The sequence below is a fragment of the Condylura cristata genome, unplaced genomic scaffold (assembly GCF_000260355.1).
Source record: "Condylura cristata isolate star-nosed mole 26May11 unplaced genomic scaffold, ConCri1.0 scaffold00017, whole genome shotgun sequence".
NCBI classification, from domain to species: Eukaryota; Metazoa; Chordata; class Mammalia; order Eulipotyphla; family Talpidae; genus Condylura; species Condylura cristata.
In genome coordinates, this window is record NW_004567118.1 from 6,290,387 (window position 1) to 6,311,226 (window position 20,840).

General features: G+C 43.4%; 1 protein-coding gene across 1 annotated transcript in view; it reads right to left on the minus strand.

Moving 5' to 3' along the window:
* The window catches only part of SKAP1 (src kinase associated phosphoprotein 1), a 250,012-nt gene that overhangs the window by 10,956 nt on the left and 218,216 nt on the right, over nucleotides 1-20,840 (minus strand). The window contains exons 10-11 of the mRNA XM_012726718.1: nucleotides 17,781-17,831; nucleotides 9,861-9,961 (exon numbers count right to left, since the gene is read on the minus strand). Of these exons, the coding sequence (XP_012582172.1) occupies nucleotides 9,861-9,961; nucleotides 17,781-17,831 (152 nt within the window). The remainder of the gene's footprint in view (nucleotides 1-9,860; nucleotides 9,962-17,780; nucleotides 17,832-20,840) is intronic.

The following is a 20,840-nucleotide window of genomic DNA, read 5'->3' on the forward strand; positions in this document are numbered from 1 at the left end:
TTCCTGGATCCCTCTAGGGGGTGTCACAGCCAGATCCACCTGCTTTTCACCCTACCCTCGGTGGGGTCATGGTAAGGTCGCTAGAATAAATGAACGCGGGTACTAATGATCTGTTTACTGCTGTTTATGCTCTGTGTGTGTCAGGGGCACGCACATTTAGAGAGCTCATTATGGTTGCAATTAGAATGCACCATCGCTAGATATTTAACTCCTTTTTCTTTTAAATTAGCATTTTAATAACATTCTTTGAGCAGAGAAACAAAATGACCATTTTTCACGGACAAACTTCTAGCTGTAGGTGCAACTTTAATGGCAAAGTTGTGAAGGGGAAAGAAGGGAGAAAAAAAGGGCCATTTTTACTACTTTCACCCTCCTTCCTACCAAAAGGATATTTTTATTTGCTTTCTAACACACTCAATTTCCTAAATTTGTTTTGAATCCAATTATTTTGGGTGGTTTAAAGTCCCGCACTCTTGTTGGACGGAAATTAGCAGCGATTGAAATTAACTTTCTATGTGACCTGTGAAGGGGCTAAAATAATTACAAGTGTGTGTAAGAAACCCTCTCTCCAAAGGACCCTTGTTGTAAGATCAGGCTGTGATCTGATGATACCATTATTAGAATATCCTTAAACAGTAGCCACAGAGGCTATTTTCTCTAAGAAGGTGATTGCATTTGTTGCTTCTGTTTTAAAAAAAATCTCAGGATCATCTCATAGAGGACAAATGATGGCCAAAATCTGTCACGATCGACAAGGAAAACTAAGAAGGAAAAAGAAAGAAAACAACACAGTGTCATCTGCCATTTAAACATGGTAGATCCTGGCCCATCAAAAAACGAGAGTGACGGAGCCAGAAAGATACAATATATAGACACACTCTGTGCGTCTCATCATTACTTTTTAGGAATCCGCCAGCCCCTTTGCTAGGTGTTTCTAGATAGATGCTCTGTTTGTGGAAAGTACAGTGAAAAATAACAATTTGAATGTTTCGATTATCTTTCCCAGTCCGTTCCATTTTCATTATTTATTTCCTATAAATCGGGACCTTGCTGAACATAATTCTGCAGACAAGGAGGTGGATGGGACAGCCAACGTGAAGGAGGAGATAGATGGGGGGTGCGTGGGAGATAGATGCTCTGCGCTTATGGAAAGGAGCAGCATGCCGGCATGTGAACACCCACAAAGCAGAGCAAGCAAGCGTGTAAGCCAGAACGGGTATTTACAGGTGGAAAGAAAGGTGCAAGCACATAGCGACCGAAGGGTTTGCTTTCCTCCTACCCTCTTGGAATGCACGTCCAAGTTCCGGCTAAGATGTTCCGGGCTCGCTGCGGCTCCGGGGAAACCTCACAAGCCTTTCCATGACAACAGAGGGGATTTCACAGCCAGAAGACTCAGGAGGTCGATAGTTGAAAAGCAAGAGTTAGAAAGAGATCTGTATAGACATCAAAACAGTCCCACTTGAATAAAAAACCAAAACCCAAGGATAGAAGGAAGAACAAAATTTAAAGACGCAGTAGGGAAAAAGAAAAAGGGAATCTTTATAAAAATGCTGGTTTGAAATGTTTATGCTTTTGTATCAGCCTAGCTGCACCTTAGATTCTGCCATTTCATAAATAAAATACGGATGGCACTGACTATAATTTGGTGAAAGCTACCCCAGGACATATCTAGACGCACTTCTGTTATTTTAATTAAATACTGCATTATGGTTTGTGACAACTACAGAGCTGTAGCGTAAATGAATTCAGAATTAAAGTGTTACTTAGGCATCCAGTAATTTTTGTTTCATTCCTCCGTTTTACAAAGCAAATAGCTATAAAATCAAGATGTTTGTTCATTTACAGATGGAGCAGGATTGTTGTTGCTGTTTTTTTTTCCCTCTTAATCCTCATGCACAAAAAGAAGACAGAGCTCAGAGTCTGGCTCTCAGCTTATGAGCCACATCACAAAGGAAAAACACATCCTCTTGACTATAATGTGAAATGCTGAATATTAATTGCTGGTATTATGCTTATCTTTCTAGCCGGGTTCTGTCTTTTAACAATTATTCTGATGGGCTGCAGTATTGCACTGCCAGGACATTTTTCTCCTTTGTTTAATAGTTAGAAACCTATTTTATTTTATTAAGAAAATCCCTTAAAGTTCACTGGGAAGTTTTAGTATTTGAAACTCTTCCCCCAAACCGCGTATTAGTGGGAGCAGCGAAATTACCAAATATCTTTGCTGAAAAGATGACATACATTTCTGCATCTAAAAGAAAAAAATATTTTTGATTGTAGCAATATTAATGCTTCCTTAATGAAACTGGAGAGCACATTATGATTTGATAGAATCAATTGGTTAGTTTAAATGTCATTTCGCTAGCAACTTATGAGAAAGGTCCAGGATATTCTCATCTATCAGGCACAGATTTTTCACTCAAAATTAATATGGCAGAGTAAAAGGATTTTGTTCAAATCTGAGGGTTTAATTGTATTTTTAATGTGTCATATGTCAAGATAAAAGTTTTTAAATAGCAAGTTTTCTGAAACCATTATCTATTATTTCCAGTTTGAGAATCAATATAATCTTTTTATTAAGCTTAAATACCACTCGTCTGGCAATGTCTGCGAATTCCAGCTTTTCTGTGTTCTAACCAATTACCCCAAGTCTCTCATAACTAATCCTATAAACTGCATCGAAGTTACTGCCCTGTATGTTTGCAATGCGGTTATAATTTGCTTCAATATTTTGCCAGTTTGGTTGCAGAGCTGAACCCATTCACTAACAAGAAACACTGGCAGAGGGCTGGGGAGGCTGAATTCCTTTTGAGAAAATAATTACACAGAAACAAAGCTTTTGTGACTCCTTTTAAATAGAGCATCTCACTGAAATGTCACCCAGCCTCTCTGGCAGATTAGTGAGGAGTTTATTACTAAATCTCTGTCTAATAAACGTGCAGTTGACTCTGGAGGAGCTGCTTGTTAAAATACTGGCAGTGGGAAATGGAGGGAATGTCACAGTTAAAGACACAAATTTTCCCCATAATATATTCGAATGGAAACCTCTGAATCCAATACTACATGGGCATATCTAATAAATTCACAATATTTCAGTCTCAACAGCCTTCACCGGTTAGTTTTAAAGATTTATGTGGTAAAAAATTACTCAGTGATGAATATGGTTTATTCTGTGCAGTATTGGAGGTATAAGGAATTAAACTACCGTCTTTAACAGTGAATTTATTATTACCTCTGTCAAAAGACGAAGGCTTTAACAGCATTTGTTATAAATTCACTGCAAAATAAATGGCTGGAATTTTTTACAGTGGAGTTTCTAAAGCATCGGGTGATTCTGAGCATTAACCTAACCCTGCCATGACTTATAAGGTTCTAGGTAAACAAACATTTCTGTCTGGGTCTTACAGTTAATTGTATGATGTGGGGCTTTCCACCTGAATGGAAGGTGTGAATGTGTGTGTGTGTGTGTGTGTGTGTGTGTGTGTACAGAAAGCGAAGGGTCCTGTCCAGAACAGCAGTCTAAGAGTAAGGAGAGTGCAGTGGAAAATGCCAGTTTATTCTTGTTTTAAAAAATGGCCAATACATGGCCAGGGTTTGGGGGTAGAGTTGATGTGCAATTGGACTTCTTAATAGCAGGCTTACATGCACTCATATGTGTGCACACGGACCCCCCTCTCCCTTTTGTCCTCTTTTGGAAGGGGTGTCCCCTCATTTATAAAAATTACCTGGAAGGAATGAGGCTGCCAGGGTTTGTTCTAGACGATTGGTTCCTGTCTGGGGGAAAGGAATGGCCTCCACTGAATTTGACCGGTGTATGACCGTTGCCTTCCAGCTGACCCCAAATCCCATCCCCATCCTCCTAACTCTATAGTCTCCCATAGGGATTATTAATGAGAGAAACCCCATCATCATCATCATCTTCGTCATCACGGCACAGTGCTGACCTGCTTGTTAACATGAAATGGGGTGGTGGGACATCTTCTGCTTCTCTTTCGTGGCTTCATAAATAAGAAAAGATATTTTCTGACGGTATCCCCCTCGCCCACCCCCTTTGGTTAGGTCAGAGGTGAATAATAGCTCTTTGACAGGCATTGATCAGTTTCATCACACTGTTTGGGCAGCCTATGCCCCAGGCCTATAGTCTCCCCACTTATTACCCCCAAATTACCTCCCCAATAATCCCGCCCAACCCCCATTCAGCCAAGCAGAGAGTATGGTGCCTGAGGAGGTCCTAAATGGACACTAGATGTCACCAAACACCTCCTTTCCCTCAGAGCCCTGAAATTAAAAAAAAAAAAAAAAAAAATTCCTCATTTAAAGCCATTGAAGGAATCAACTTATCTGTTTTTATGAGGGCTGTGGTCACATGCAGCTAAGCACACTGGAAAGAGGAAGTATTGTATTTAGACAATTTTTACATGCACAAATCTCCTGGCGAGGATGGGTCAAGAGAGGGGAAAGGTCTGACTTCTTCAAGCAGTCTTTTGCAGGAGTAGGTGGAGAATACCCGGATTAAAAATCCCATTATGATGGGCCCTCCCTGGTGGCACAATGGATTAAAGCACAGCACTAAGAAGCTAAAGCCACTTCAGCATGAGTTCGATCCCTGCCTCAGAGGTGACCCACATGTCACTGCAGACCTCTTCTGACCCGCCCGCTGCTCCTCTCAGCAGTGTACTTCATCAGTCGGCCTGTTCTGCTCCCCACTCTGTCTCTGGTGAGTCCTCTGACCACCCCTGCACCCCTGGCTTGTACTCCAGCTCTGTATGCATAAATAAATGTATCTTAAAAAAATCCCATTATGATTTGTTGTGCTAACATGGTTCAGGTGTGCTGGGACAGGCCCGCTGCCTCCAGATAAACCAGATAACTGGAAGCTGGGTTTGGGGACAGGCTCTAGCCTGAGCTTAAGCTCTGACCCAGTGGCAGAAGCTAAATGTCACCCAGGGTGACAGAACTGATCTGTCCTTACCCACATAAGGCCGTGGCCTTCTGACAGCTTAACATTAAGTACTTCTGATGTTAAACTTGACCTTGTTTGGAAGGCTCCCTGTTTCTTTATCAGCAGAGAAGACAGCCCAAGCCTAGCATGTTTGGACTACAAGAATATCTTCTCACCCCAGCTAAAATACCCCACAAGTAATAAAGCAGACGTGTTATGCAACTTGTTGCTCCAAAGATGATTTTCATGGAAATAAGTATCTTGGCAAAACATAAGAGGAGCCCAGCGCCAGCTCACGAGGCCACGACACAGGCCCAGGAGACGAAGCCAGACTCAGTTTACCCTAAACGGAAGCCCCTCTCAGCGGACTTTTTTCCTTTCCAGTCAAGTGAGAAAGAGTTTCTCTGTCTTTTTCTTTTCATTTGCCCTTGTCTGTGGGACAGCTCTTGTTACCACTGTAAGTCACCTCTGGAACAGGGGACTTCATTTTAAGTGGGCATTTAAGTTATGTCACAGAGGGGAACAAACACTTATTTTTTTTTCAAGAGAAGCTGCTCCAGTGAGCCAGGAAGACAGTCACTTCTCTGAAAGCCGCGACTTGTGTCTTGTGTTATCCAAACTGAGGTTTCTAATCTCCCTTTCTCGCTCTTAGAACAGACGCCCAGAGTGGCGTTTTCTGCAGCCGGCCTGGTGAGCCTCGGATACAGGAGCCCGGCCAGGGTGCAGCGATGCAATACGGAGGGAGGGTGGGCACTTGCCCTGTCATGCCTGGTGCCCGGGCTGAATGGATTTTTGGAGTACACCTGTTGTTGAACCCTGGCCAAGTACTGATGGCCACTAACCCCCAAATCACTTTCCCCCGCTGTTGATGTCTGGAATGTCAGACAGGGCTGAGCAGCAGCCGGTGTGTATTTCAAACGCAGCAGATGGATTTTTATATTAGCTCCTATTTCATGTTCAGGCAGAGCGACCGCCACACTGAAACCGCAGCCTCAACGCTGCGACTTTGCTTCTGTGAGATTAATTCTGTGAAATTAATTGGGACAAGATTGAAAAGGAAATTAAAATGCAGCTGAGTGAACAGGCCTTTCAAACACCTTTTCCTGCTCTATTCAAAGTTGAATTCTGCGGTGGTCGCAGGCATCGTGGGAAGTAATTTACGAGACGCAGGCTCTCAGGAGCCATCGGTTACGTATGATGAGACCTGCACAAGCGCCACAATCTGGAGCCACTGAAGAGCGCTAAACACCCCGCTGTGGCCTGCGCTGAGTCCCGGCGCCGGCGGAAGCCACGCTCTGTCCCTGCACCAGAAAAAACTGTTCGGAAATATCTGGGCCCGAAAGGAATGCAGGAACATCCGCTGGATGCACAGATCTGCTTCGTTATTAAAATCTCCCTTTAATATGTTTTAAGACCTAAATTGGAACTCAGTGAATTGAAGGAGCATGCAGTTGCAGGGGCCAGGGAAAGGCGGGCAGGGCAGCAGGGATTCCTGCTGACTGGGCCTCTGGTTGCTGTTTCAGGGCCTGGGGACATGGCTCTGGCCTCTCTGCCAACCAGAACTGGACAGTTGCTCAGCTTTGTCCGTGGTGGACCCGCAGGGTGGACGGGCAGGGTGGATTCCTACCTAGGCCTCCTGAGGGGCAATTTTCTGTTGCTAAGTGAGACGCTTTTGAGCCTGTGTGCTGAGGCCCTGGCAGGATGGGCGCCTCCCGTTCCTTCTCAATCCACCCATCACTTATCTAACACCTAGTAGGTGTCGAACACGGCCCTGAAGGTTTACTTTGTTAGAGGAAAAGAGGGAACAAGAATCACAGTGGCCATTCCCCACGCGTTAGGCACGTCAGAAATTCTCTAAAGTGAGCATCGCAACACCCCAAAGTAGAAGTTATCCCAATTTTTATAGATAAAAATCTGAGTGTGAGCAAGATGAAGTGACTTTGCTCAGGGTTACATAAATAATCCATCTGTTACTGGCTTGCTTTGGTCAGAACAGGCCCGGTGACAGATATTTGTGGGGTGCATCTTTCTTGCACAGCCAATCCTCTTTGGAAATACTTTTACAAAAAGGGGAAAACGCTCTCTTTCTGGGATCCTTTCTGCTCAAAAGCCCTAGGACCTACAGTCTCTGCAGGCCCTCGCGTGCTAGGATCCAAGGGGAAGTGGAACAACTTAAGAAATAGCAGGGAGCAGCAGGAGCCCAAGAATAAAGCTACTGTCTACCCACACCCCCATCCTATCACATCCCTGCCCATTTCCTCATCAAGGGGGCTACTTCCTGTTCTCCACCTGTCTACCTTTGCCTTCCTTCAGATATCCCTTTGTCAGACAAAGACAGAGGAGGCAGCCAGATGCAATTATAGGGGCTAAGACAAAGGCTCATGATAGAAGTTTTGGGAGTTTGTTGAATCTGAATAAATAATTAAGGTGAAAACACATTTTGGGTGGAATTTCTTTAGCAGTGCCAGCCTCACCATGTCAGAGTGGCGTGCTGAGGGTGGAAGGAACCCGAGAGGCCATCTGTCACACTCTTTTCATTTGACAGCCCAGGTGAACTGAGCTGCTGGCAGTTGTGTTTGTCTTGATTTCTCAGGGAACAGCAGGCTTTTCTTGTCTGATGAAGGTTCTACTGGCCAGAGAGAAAAGTGAGATGCAGATTTCTGGATTCTATTTTCGTGGATAAGCCTCAACTCGGGTCTGTTCTGTTTCTCTAGGTACGAGGCGGCAGGCTGCAAAGTGTAACAGGCTTCAACAAAGGAAGCTAACTGGGGCTAACGTGGAATGAACTTAGGAGCCTACGAAAGAAACTTCCAGAGCAGGAGCTAACTGAACAGCTGAACAGACAAGACAGCTGAGAACAGTAGCAGAATCTCCTTTTCTATCTGTCTGAATTGGCTCATTTGTGCTTCTTGGAGACAATGGGGATGGATTGGGTGGCCTTTTAAGGTTCCTTCCAGTCTAAGGGCTCTTATCGAATTAAGTAATAGAATAAAGGTAGATCCAATTCAAAATGCTCCCCAAGCCAGACTTAACTGGAATGAAACTTTATGAGGGAAACTTCAGCGGAGCTTCTGGCATCTCAGCTCCTCCTCCTCCTCGGGCATGTACCCTGGGGGAGGGAGGCAGTGGGCGTATTTTTTTGGGAAATGTGGTACAACTACAGTACGAGATGAAAATGAACTTAGGACATTCCAGAAGACGGAGAAAGAGGGTCACAGAATCAGGGAAGCCAGGCACTCTCATTGAATCACACCCGGAAATAGGAGCTTTTCATAATGGAGGACAAAGGGGCTGGGCAAGGAGAGAGAGAGATGGCTCCCCAAGTTCTTCTCTAGCTTTTAAAAATACAACAGCGTGTAACTGCAGACTGCTCTGTACTGCAGGCAAGTCGCCGCACAGCCCCTTCTAAATGGAGGAAAGGGACCCCCAGTGAGAAGCCATTAACAAAGGCAAAAGACATGCAAAACAAACAAAATAATTATGACCGAGAGAGAAGGCCAGCAGACAGCCTGGCTCTGTTCCCCCCCTTTCCTGCTGCAGGCACCTCAGACAATGTAAACAGTTAATTTGTTCACCTGCAGGCTCTGGGCAAACAGAGGCCTGGTCACACCTGAGTGGATAACTCGATTACCCCTGTAATGCCAGCGTGGTAATGTACACAAATTCTATTACAAGGCAAACCTTGCTTTCGGGCATTTGAAATACCAAGCAGGCCAATGTCCACTCCCTACTTTGCTTCTAGTTTATTCTTGGGGTATTGGAGCCACACTGGAATGGCATGAGAGTGGTGTTGAGTCAGGATTCTGGAAGAAATCATTAGAATGTTGTGACCTTACTGAACAGGACCTGCAGGCCTCCTATCTTCTTGAAGGGTCGGGTCTAATTTTGATCCCCTTTCGAAGGGGACCTGCTGGGATCACCAAAAGCTCACCTGGCTCAGCCCTGGTCTGTTTCCTAAGGGTTTTATGGTGTATTTCAAACCAAGGCAAACCCTTGGCTAAGGAATTAACATTTGCAGACTAAAGATAAGCAGCAAATGATGGGTTAATAACACAGTGGGTTTTCAATTTTCCTTTATGGAATCCGCAAACTCAGCAATTAAAGAGCAAATTATGCCTATTTTAAAAATGTGTTTGTAGATATTAATCGACCTCATAGAGAGAACTTTATGATAAGCTTTTTTTTTTCCCCCTAGGGAGAGAACCTATTTCCTTAGCCCATCTATACAGCTATATAGTCTTTCTTTACAATGATGTTACTGACCCCTCAAACAGTAGTCCGTGCGTTCTGAGTCTTCTGCCCCTTGGTGGTAGGTGTGCAGTAAGTCAGCTTTTAGTTTTTTATTCTTTACTCAATTCTTTTTGGATCAACAACACTCTTTGTGAGATAGTAGCTAGGGGTAGGGGTTACTTTGTGGCTGAGAAAGAGAATGAAGTTAGCTGGCTGGTGTGGGATTGGATTCATTATCTTGGCCTTATCAGCACTTGCTCAAACCAATTGCTCTAGCTAGCTCTGTCTCCTCCTCTATACATAATGATATTACAGCCTTGGTATCCATAAATGAAATAAGAAGGCAACTGATCTAGTCAGGATGTTTTCAAGAGTATGATACAATAAATTATGTACACAGCGAGGACCTTTTGCGCTCTACAATGCCCTGAAAAGGTCAAGTTGTGATTGGCATAGGATTATGTCCACTTTATTGTATTTTTCTTCTTTGAAAATTGGTTCTTGAATCTGAATTTTTAATTAAAAATTTCCCTAATAATTATAAATCAATGGGAATTTATTCTCTGTGAAAGGGAGCCATGTAATACACACAAGAGAAGCAAATGACAAGGAATAATTCTTGTGACTATGTCAACAAGAGTGAAAAAAAAAATCAACTTTTGATCCGAGCCTCACACTCTGTTCTTACCTTGCTCAGAATGCGGATGAGGTCACCACGCTGGAAGGACAGTTCATCTGGCTGGTCGCCATGGCAATCCCATAGGCCTTGGTAATAATTGGCATAGTCCACTGATCAAAGAGAGGAGAAGCTAAAGTTAAAAGGACTCAGTCTTTTTCCATGGAGCCCACATTTTTGCTGCAATGGAAACCAGGGTTCTGATTTTGCCCCTGGGAAACCTAAGACTCAGGGGTGTCGGGTGAGATACAAACTCTCAATGTGAGCAAGGGGGAGGAGATCATTATCTAACATTAAATATTTACCGATCACCTTAGTCAGATGCTATTCAAGAATCTGATAAATATATTCATTTTTCAATAAAAGAAAATCAGACAGGTAATTTTTCACTTGGTTTGTAAGTAAGCAGCACAAGGAGATTTCCTGCCTGACTCTCTCCATCCAAAGAGTCTACAATATCCAGTGCTTCTCTTCTTATGCATTTGAAGGAATGGGGTTCTCTGACTTGTGTCTATTTATAGAGACCATGTGTCTGCATCATAATCTCACTCCTTGGCCTCTGCAAAAACTTCATCCTGGGCACTTCCCACCCAGGTACTATATGGGGTAATCACCAATAAATACGAAAACAAATAGCCCAGTCTTTAAAAATGGAACTAAGGGGGTGTCTCATCCATTATAACTAAATTCTGGGTGGGCTGGCCCTTTTCCAGCATCTCATTTGTAGACCCTGAACATGTCTGCCAAGATTTATCTGTTAGCCCCCAGGGGAACAGAAACCAAAGTGATCTGCATTAAAAATGAAAGCAACTGAAGACGACAAACCAAGCTTTTGAAGCAGCTGGAGAGATTTACAGGGCTTCTCAGCAAGACTAGATGGCAGTGATGCCACAGGACAGCCATCGATTCTTAACAATGAAGAATTTGTATTGATCTTCTTCTACCCGGAAAGGTTAAACACTAGAGTACAAAGTGGGAGCGGATCTGGGGAGCTGAATGGCAGGAGCGCTAATGCCCACCGCACCAGGGAGAATGTGGCAGTGCTCCCCATTCCTTTGAACCCTCTGTGCGACAGCTGTAAGCAAAGCGCCCATCACAGAGCCATTGTTGATAGGAATCAGCAGTCCTGGGTGCTAATTAAAAATCAAGAGAAGTTTGGGGATCCCATTCCAGCAGTTTCCACCTTTCACTGCGTCTCAACCCGCCCATCAGGTGTGATGTGCCAACTGCCGAGGGTGGGGGCAGAGGGCAGCGGGTGGGTGGGGGGAGGGGCAGAGGCCACGGCTATATTGCTTTCCCCTACTTATTTCTAACTTATGAGCAATTCAAATAAAGGCACAGTAGAGCAAAGTCCCTATAGATGTCTGGAAAAGAATTTTAGCAGGCAGGTACAAAAAACAGAGGCAGGACCAGAGTTATTTAGTTAAGACTCGGATCACAAACAGAAGTGTTAACCATATAGAAACTGGGGTGTGATTTGTTTATACAGAAAATTGTTTGCATGTGCTGCAGACAACAGAGGGCAGCAAATAAGACAACCGCACTGGAAACCGCCTGCCAGAGTTGAGACATGTTGGGAAGAAAAATACGTTGGGGAGAAAAATGCTAATATTGCTAACTGTTGAAAAGACAATGCATGAAAAAATACAGAAACATCAGTCCATGGAAAGTGAAAACAATTTCCCCATATTAATGTATTTTCAGTCATAACTGAGTTGATTAATTACCCCAAGATTCTGGAAAAAATTAGGAATGAAAAATATATTGACCTCAATATTTTTTAAGGCAGAGAAAGTTATTTTGTAAAAAAAACGATTCTTTAAATATAGCTTGATATTTCTGAATGGTGAGAAGGATGAAGTTATTTTGGCTTTTTCTGGCTTAGCAGATGGTAAGTGTGGGGTGCTGCTCTCCAGCTTCGTGGGGGGTAGTCCCAAGATTATGTGTAAATTCACTGTGGTATATATACAAAGTGATCTGGTATGGCTGATGTAAGACACCTGAGGGGGATACGTGGGAAAAGACGCATTCTAAACGCACAGCAGATTAGAGGAAAAGCAGACAGCTAGGAGGAAAACAAAAGCCTTCCAAGAAAAATAAAGATAGAAAATGCCTTTGGTTTTGGGCCCTCCCTAGTGGCGCGGCAGGTTAAAACACAGTACTACGAATGAATCTAAAACCACTTCAGCAGGAGCTCGATTCTTGGCCAGGGATGGGCAGGTGCCCACATGGCGCAGCAGACCTCTGCTGTCTCACCCACTGCTCCCCTCAGCAGTGTATTTCAGTAGATCTGCTGTTCTGCTCCCCACTCTGTCTCTGGTGAATCTTTCACCATTCCTGTACCTCTGGCCTTTATCCCAGTTCTTTATTTCTAAACAAATAATTCTTTAAAAAAAAAAAAGAAAGAAAGAAAATGCCTTTGTTCTTTGTAAGTGAAAAAAGAAACAGAGTTTAGGAATTCAGGAAGTATTTTAGCCTAACCCAAGAACTGGAACCATCAGAACCATAATAAGACAGCCCTGAAAAACAACCAGGATGAAAGACAAAAAGTGTGGAAAGGTTGGAATGACTGTGTGAACAGAGGTGTTTTGGCTGGAGGTTAATCAGGGAGAGGGACCCTATAGCTGGACAAGGCTGGACTTGGGGTTGCAGACTCCTGGTTTAACACATGTGTGGTTTGTCTTTATGTGTATTTGCAGCACAACTTCAGACACATACACACTTGCTGAGTTCCCAGGACCGCTGGACACTGGGAATCCCACACTGGCGACACACAGTTCCTGCTCTTAGGGCTACCAGCCAGTAGGGGAGCAGGGTGGACTAGAGTTACACAAATATTTATTTATAAATGACTGTGAACCGTCTGCAGTGGACAAGCTGAAGGTGCTTCATGTAATCAGGAGCCTAACCTAGTGCGAGGGCTCAGGGAAGGCGTTCCTGAAGATTTAGTTGTGTCAAAAACCTGATCAACAGGGCTTCCCTGGTGGTGCAACGGGTTAAAGCGCAGCACTATGATGCTCTCCGCAGCCACTGCAGCATGAGTTTGACCCCCAGCCAAGGAGGCGACCCACACATTGCGGCAGACCTCCCTTGTGTCGCCCGCTGCTCCCCTCAGCAGTGTATTTCAGTCAATCTACCTGTTCTGCTCTTCATTCTGTTGCTCATGAATCCTTTCAACCCCCACACCTTGGTCCTGTACCCCTAGTTCTTGTATGCATAAATAAATAAGATGTAAAAACAAACAAATACCCATCAACTGTGGGTGTTACTTAAAGAACTTGAAGAAGGGAAGAGGCGGGGCTAAGGAGGATTTCACTGCTGGAGTGTGGCCCCAGGAAGAGTGAGCCCCGAGATGGAAGATGGAAAGATAGGGAAGTCTGCAGGACCAGTCTGCCTGCTCCCTAGAACCGCTCTGCTCATTTTACGAACAAGTAGATCAGGGAGAGGCCTGGAGCCTGACAGAGAGGGTGGCCTCTGTGGGCTGGAAGAAGTACCATTACACTACCTTGGCAACCGTCTTCTGAGATCAGAGACGGCACAGCATTCTGACCATTTAATTAATTCAAAACATCCTCATTCTCATTTTGAGGACATTATTCCATCTAATTATTTTTTTTCCAGTCTGTCCATTTGGAATGAAAAACAAAAGAATAAAGCTTAATGCCAGCATTTCTCAATGTCTTTCCAAAAAAAAAAAAAAAAAAAAGTAACTCTGCACTAAATAAAGCCTGGTAATTCAAAAGCAAAGCACTAATATATTCAGCATAAAACAGACAGAGGACCTAGAGCAATAATGACACCACTAATAACTAAAACAGTTATAACAATTAACAACAATTACAATGATAGAGAAGCTAATGGGTATGATCACTGCATTTAAATTGCTAGCAGAGCTGAGAAGGACTTTTTCTAGAGAGAAAAAAAGGGACAATATCGTATTTTCTTTCTCCCACGTAAAAGAAGTTAAGCTATAAGCAAACAAAATGTCATAGGAAGACTAGCAACAAAACAAGTTAAAAAATATTGCTTTACTCTTTTTTTCTATGTATTTATTGCAAAGCATTTGTCATTCCATACCAAGCTCTTTATAACGAGTGGTAGCCATTTTTCCTGTATCGCCAAGTTGCTGCTACTGTTGACAGAGTCAGTATGTCCCTTTTCCTGGGGACCACCCTGTTACAAATACTTGAAAATGAGTCTGTGATGTGGAGGCTTCTAAGGTAAAAGGACCAGGACATCTTTCTGTCTCTCTCCCTTTTTAGAGACAACAGAAGCTGACTGTGTACCTTCCAGAGTTCATCTGTCCTTGGGCTTTTGTGTGGAAGACATTGGGTAGCTACAGAATTCAGCTGTGAATAGGAAAAAAGGCTAAATGCAGGTCAACATGTTTACATTTCTTGATCAAAGGACTATGCCAATGAGGTCTGGCACTGCATACCACAATGGGAGAGAGAGACAAAATGAGAAGACAGGTAATGTCAGTCCTTGCTAGAGCGTGGGTCAGTGAGAAACAGACAAAGAGGGCCAAAGCTGTGCTCAAATGAAGGGACTTGAAATGTTCTCTAGGCCAGGACAGAAAAAAAACACCAAACAATACCAATGGCTTGTTTTCAATTTGTTTTTTAGAAGATTTATTTACTTATGCACACAGGAACTGGGGTACAGGCTAGAGGTGCAGGGGTGGTGAAAGGATTCACCAGAGATGGAGTGGGGAGCAGAACAGGCAGATCTACTGCCATACACTGCTGAGGGGAGCAGCAGGTGGGACAGGAGAGGTCTGCTGCGCCCTGTGGGTCAGCTCCCTGGCTGGATTGGTATCGAACTCTGCAGATAGGTTCACATTGCTGAGCTTTAACCCCTTGTGCCACCAGGGAGGGCCCACATAGCCCTTTAATCTTGAGTTCTGAAATGACTATAGTTCTGCATGCTGTACGTATGATCTTTGAAGTGTGGGAAAACTCAAGTCTGGATTTCCTTCACATGTGCTCCTTTTATTGGGCCAAAATTATTGTTGACTGATGATCAACTCATGTTTAGTCTTGGGAAATAGGTTTTTTTTTTTTTTTTAAAAAAGCTGTAAAATACCTCTGTGACTTCCTTGTTTCTTCTGTGTAATCCTCACACTACTGGCAGTGAAGAGTTTTAGAAAGACTGCCTCAGGAGCTTCATAATCAACCATTTTTCTGTTTAACTGAAACTGGTTTATTCCTTTGCTGAACTTACCCAGAGACTCTGAGCAAAAACAACCTGTTTCAAGACTTCCTCTATTAGAGATTTGATGCACCTAAGTGTGATTTGTGTCTCTAATTATGTTGTTTTTTTTTTTTGCCATGGCATACCAGAGCAAATGTTAGCAGCTTTAGTGTCAAGAGCACAGGATGTTTTATTTTTTGTTATTTGGGTCTTCCCTTCTCATGGCAGGGTTGGGAGATAAGCTTCTCATCACTGAGACATTCAGTGTGAGACTGTTAGGCTGACGGGTTGGAATTTAGTGGAAATCTGAGGTGCTGAAGAGTCACTCATTAAAATAACCCTGTTACGAACAGTCATGCTGTAAACCAAGCTCTTTATAGATTGAACAATCAATACTACAAGGCTGTGATAGATTTTCTTGGTAACAGAATAAAATAAAAGAAATTACATCTTACAGGGTCATTAACACCCAATCAGGATAAACAGAATTCTTTCCCCCACCCCATTCTGATAAGATCTGGTTGGCTTTACAAACATCAGCAATTCCACCAGGGAATAAGTCCAACACTGGGGAATAGGATCTATGAAATACTGGAGAGGAATGTATATGGCTCTTAAAAGTAATCCTGCTAGCACAGTATCTTTCCCTCCCTCCCCAAAAGGTGTGACACCTGAGAAAAATGAAACGAACCAAACCTTTTTAGCTTGTCTTTGACTAAGAATTCACGTCACTTTAAAGTTCCTTGCCTGTCTTAGGCCTCCGTGGGGTTCCTCGCCTGTTCTGCCCTTCTCTTGGAACTGTATATTTTATTGTTATAAAGCTAAGTAATGACATTTGGATGTTGCACATTTGCTGCCATTTCTATAGAGACATTAGAAGAAAATTACTATATAAATTCAATAAATAAGTAAACACAAATAATAAAAACTCCTGCCTCAGATTTTGTGGGGAGCATGAAAAGTCCTCCTCTGCTCTTCGTTCACCAAGTCACCAATCACTCTAACTGTTGGGATGTATCACCTACAGAAACTTTTAAAGATTTAATTTATGCATACAGAACTGGGGTACAGGCCAGAGGTGTTGGGTTAAGAGAGTTCACCAGAGACAGAGTGGGGAGGAGAGCAAGCAGACTGACAAAGTACACTGCTGAAGGGAGCAGCGGGGGGGTCAGGAGCGGTCTACTGTGCTGTGTGGGTCAGCTCCCTGGTTGGGGATCAAACCCATGCTGACGCGGCTTCAGCCGGCTTCATAGTGCTGCGCTTTATTTAACCTGTTGCGCCACCAGGGAGGGCCCAGAAACATATTTAGATCTTGCTTCACTTAAACGACACCTATTTTGTAGGCAGGAAGCATGAGGAACAAAGGGCTTAAGAGAGAAACGACAGCCAACCTGCTTGACTTATAGTTGTGGGAACAGTCCCCTTATCCCCAGACAGAACCTCAGAAGAGAGGTAGAAGGAGAAAATGAGATGAGACTAAAACTGAATGTCAGACTTTTGCTAGAAGACGCTGTTCTCTGAGTGCATAAAGTGGACCACAGGAAGCTTCCAGCCAGCCTTGTCAAAACAGCCACATGAAGAGTTTCTTCCCTGCCCGGTGAGGGAAGTTGGTCAAGAAAAGACATATGTGGGCCATGTGTTGGTCAGAAAAGACTTTTTTCTGTTGTTCTACGCAGCGCATAGGAAACAGCAGGAAAGAGGTTTCGGAATGGACTTAACTGCATGTGTTAGCTGTCTTGAGGCGCTTACTTAAAGTTGCATGAACCCCCACACCCTACCTGCTTGAGCTCTTTTATTTGCTTTGGTACATGACGTCACTGTCTTTTCTCTCCCCTGGGAGATCCTGGGTCCTTCACTAAACCCTCTGTAGCTTCATTTCCCTTTGATGATGGGCCAAGGAAAGGGAACTTGGCTGAATGGATGAGAACAGAAAGGGCTCAGGAAAGGAAAGGCAGGAAAGGGAAAAGGAGGGCTAGCGGAAGGAAAAGAGTTCCTGGACTTTCACAGACTCTAAGAAAAGCGCCAGCCAGCATCTAAACCAGCCGCAGCCCAGGCCCTGCCGATGGAGCGGTGTCCCTGAGGTGGCCCTTGGGGTGTGTGGTCCTTAGCTGACAAGGATGGAATCGGTCTTTGGGCCACTTAGGGAGGTGCTGGCGGGGCGTCTGGCCTTAGAAAAGATGGGCTCACTAACAGCCTGAGCATGGTTAACAGTCTGGGATGAATAAGATGTAATTTTGTATTCAACAAACCTGTTACATATTCATTTCCAAATGTGCCTGGAATCAAACCAGGCCATCAGAAGTCAGCATCACCAAGCAATTCTATCCTTCACCCCATGTTCACTTTTCAGATCTGACACATTTCCATTCCCCTCTGAACTTGCAATCTCCGCGCCTCTCAGAGAGGAGACATTTCCATTCTCGATCCTCCGATCTCTTCGAGATGAGGCAATTCTATTTTCACTGTACTGATTTAAGAAATACTGATAGGAAAAAATAAATATCTGGTGTGGCTTCCCACCCTGTCTAGGATAAATCTTAGCTGTTCTGGGAACATTAATTACAGTGAATGGGTGGCTGCTTTTAAAGTTAAGATATTTCCCTATCCAGTCATCTCACTCCGGGCTTTTGAGGTCAACACACCAGCACCCTCTTAATTAGCGAGTCCAGTAATGTTTGCCCGTTATGGAGAGAGGAGCCCACGGTCCCAGTCAGCGCCCGCACTTCAGGAAGCTCTTACCTCCGCTCTGCGCCCTGTCACTCTCATCCTCTTCTGGATCCTGCTCTTCATCTGAGGGTAGAAACATGATCAGCATTAGCAAACAGTGGTCAAGTCTTAAGTTCTTCGTACCCACAGGTCTTGTTTCTCTGAGCTTGGGATGCTCTCTCCTTTGGGGAAATAATTACCATCTTCTTTTATTTTTTTGCTTAAACCATGCCTCACCTTCAGACTTGGGCTCTCCAGCGCCTTCCCTCCCTGCTCATTCATGCGCAGACACCAATGCTTACTGGGGCTGCGGGAGCAGCACTGTAGCAGCAGGTGAGACCGGCAGGGGCCTGCCTTCGCCACGCTTCCCGTCCACTGGGCTCTTCATGGCCTGCCACTAGGCTCCGAATCCTTTCTTCCAACCCTGTCTTCCCTTCTGGATTTCTCTTCAGAACAAGTTGTCTCACGTGGGCACTTAGAGTTTGTGTGTTACTGAGTACACGAGTAAAACCCCTCAGACTAGCCCTCCGTGTTAAGCTCCGTTCAGCGGTAGCTGGTCTTGTACATATTTTTATGTTCCCCGTACTCGAGCTGGTAGTTTCTTTCCTGTTGTTATTTCGGCCTGCCTTATTTATTTGAGTGTAAGCTCTTGAAGGCAGTCAGAATCCCAGCAGGTACACAGTAGGTTCTAAGTCAATGCTATTGTCTCAGTCAAGTGTTTTGCATGGTCAAAATCACAACATGGACAGAAAAAAACACAACAGGACTGGCTTAAGCTTCTTACTCAGTAACCTGTTTTATGTTAGACTCGTATTACCGGATAACATGGGAGTTGGGCCTTTCTACAGAAAGCATGAGTAACAGAGTCCTATTTAGCTATTTTACATAGGGGGTAAATGAATAAAAATACATGTGCTATTCTCCTTTTCACTGCCACTTTCTCTTCTCTTGTTTTTCTCCCTCCTTGAACACACGCACACACATGTACAAAACACACACAGAGAAAGAGAGAGAGAGAGAGAATGATCACAACAAGCAATGTTTTAGGGGCTGAATTCTCAGTTTCTCTTGGCAATATTAATATCCTTTCTTTTGCTGGAATTTTAGGGCACTTACCTATCTTGCTTCCTCATTGTTCCACCACTAAATAGAACTTTTGAGGAGATGGTCTTGGGATATCCCCCCAGGGTTTCAATGTAAGATTTATACAGCCATATGAGTTCTGATATGTCAGACTGGGGGAAGTAAGCTGAAAATTCATAAGTAAGATGAAACAACATAACAATATGTAGAGAAATAATTGGTTTCATATACAAAACGATACAGTTCCCCTGCAAAAATAAAAATGAAGGGATTGGTATTTGGGGAAATAAGTCACATGCTACTAACATGAAAAATATGTGACCTGTGTTGATTATATATGTGTGTATGTGTTTGTAGATACAAATATCTTGCCCGAGAAGGTGCTGTTGGAAAAGGACTACTTTTCTATCCCCATGTGTGACAGCAGAGACTCTCCCACTCGCCACTTGTACTGCTCCTCTGACACCATCATCAGGAATAAAAATATGAATAATGGAGGAGTGACATAAAATAACGGAAATAGAGCACACTGAAATAAATCACATTAAACATCATCCTTTGCACATCGTCTTCTTAATACTTGCCCATTTCCTTCCGTTGCTATGATGCCTTTCCTTTTTGATGTGAGACTAATTTCATGGGATTGAACACATCAAGAGTTGGTGTGTCCTTGGATTTAGAGATACCTAATAATTTGGACAAGAGTGGCTCTTTTGCTGATATCAAGCAACTCCATCACAAAGACCAATAATTTGCTGTGCTGAGACACTTTTGCAGAGAGGGTTTATTCTACCTCTGCTGGCTGTGTGCAGATGTCTCTTCCTCCCAATTCTAATCAATGTAAATTGGGTCAGATCTCCGCTGTGAATTACAAATTGGATCCGAAGTTGGAGGGTCACCGTGCCTGCTACTCCACCCCCTTCCCACCACCATTAGATGGGAAGCTACACCAAAGATCTTTTCTAAATAAATCAGACTTTATTGTAAAACTTGGCCACTGACGAGACATAACCTCATTAGCATTGATTTTAAAATAAATTATTGAAAGTGGCTTGCCTGCTCTTTGCATTTGTAAAAGAGAAGAATGTAAATGTATTTGCGATGATAAAAATGAAAACTAAAACTTGATTTCTTTATCCTTTCAGACAAAAGCACTTCATCTAGTCATGATACAAAAATGGGGGGAAAAAATCCGTTCTATGTAGTTCACTTCCAGATCAGATACTCTGATTTCATTGTGTGTGTGGAACCACCTAGACAGCAAGCTGAACATGCCACAGATCTTATATATGATTCACCACTATTACCAAGCTCTCCAGTGATGTATGAACGGGGAAGCTCCAATCCCCACATCTGTTCTTTCTAACGTTGTTCTTCCCCATGGCTGAAAGTGGGCTCAAGTGAAGAAGCTGACTGAGGTGAAAGGCTGGGGGCTCTGAAAGTGTGAGCAGGGAGGTGTGGGCACCACATAGTGAAGGAAAGCGCCTTCCCAGCTGGCGGTGAAAAGCACATATCCTAGCTTCAGAGGGCACCATGCCCAGAGGAGCATACAATTTATCTCGGACCCCTCAAAAAAAATCGGGTTGGTATAGCTCAAACTCCAAAGTAAAAAAGCTGATGATGGCAACAGAAAAAAAGTGTTTGTTCACAAAAAGGAGGATGGGCGAAATAGCCAAACTTCTCATTGTTATTCCTCTATAAGGTGAGGCTTTAATCTTAAAGAGATTAATTTGAAAAAAAAAAGTTGGGGGGGGGGTTTAAAGAGATTGCCAAATTTTCTTTCTAAGAAAATAATCAGGGATTTTAGTATCACATTTAGCATTACAATGAAAATACATCTTCATTTAGGAGAGAATTAAAATGTATGTGCTAGTTCAACTTTAAACAGTAATAGATTATAATGCTCCTTGCTCCTACAGGGCATGTGGGACCCCAACCGTACATAGGTTTTAAGCAAATTAACCTCTAAAGATTACTGTCCACTTATTACATTAAATGCTCTACTTGATT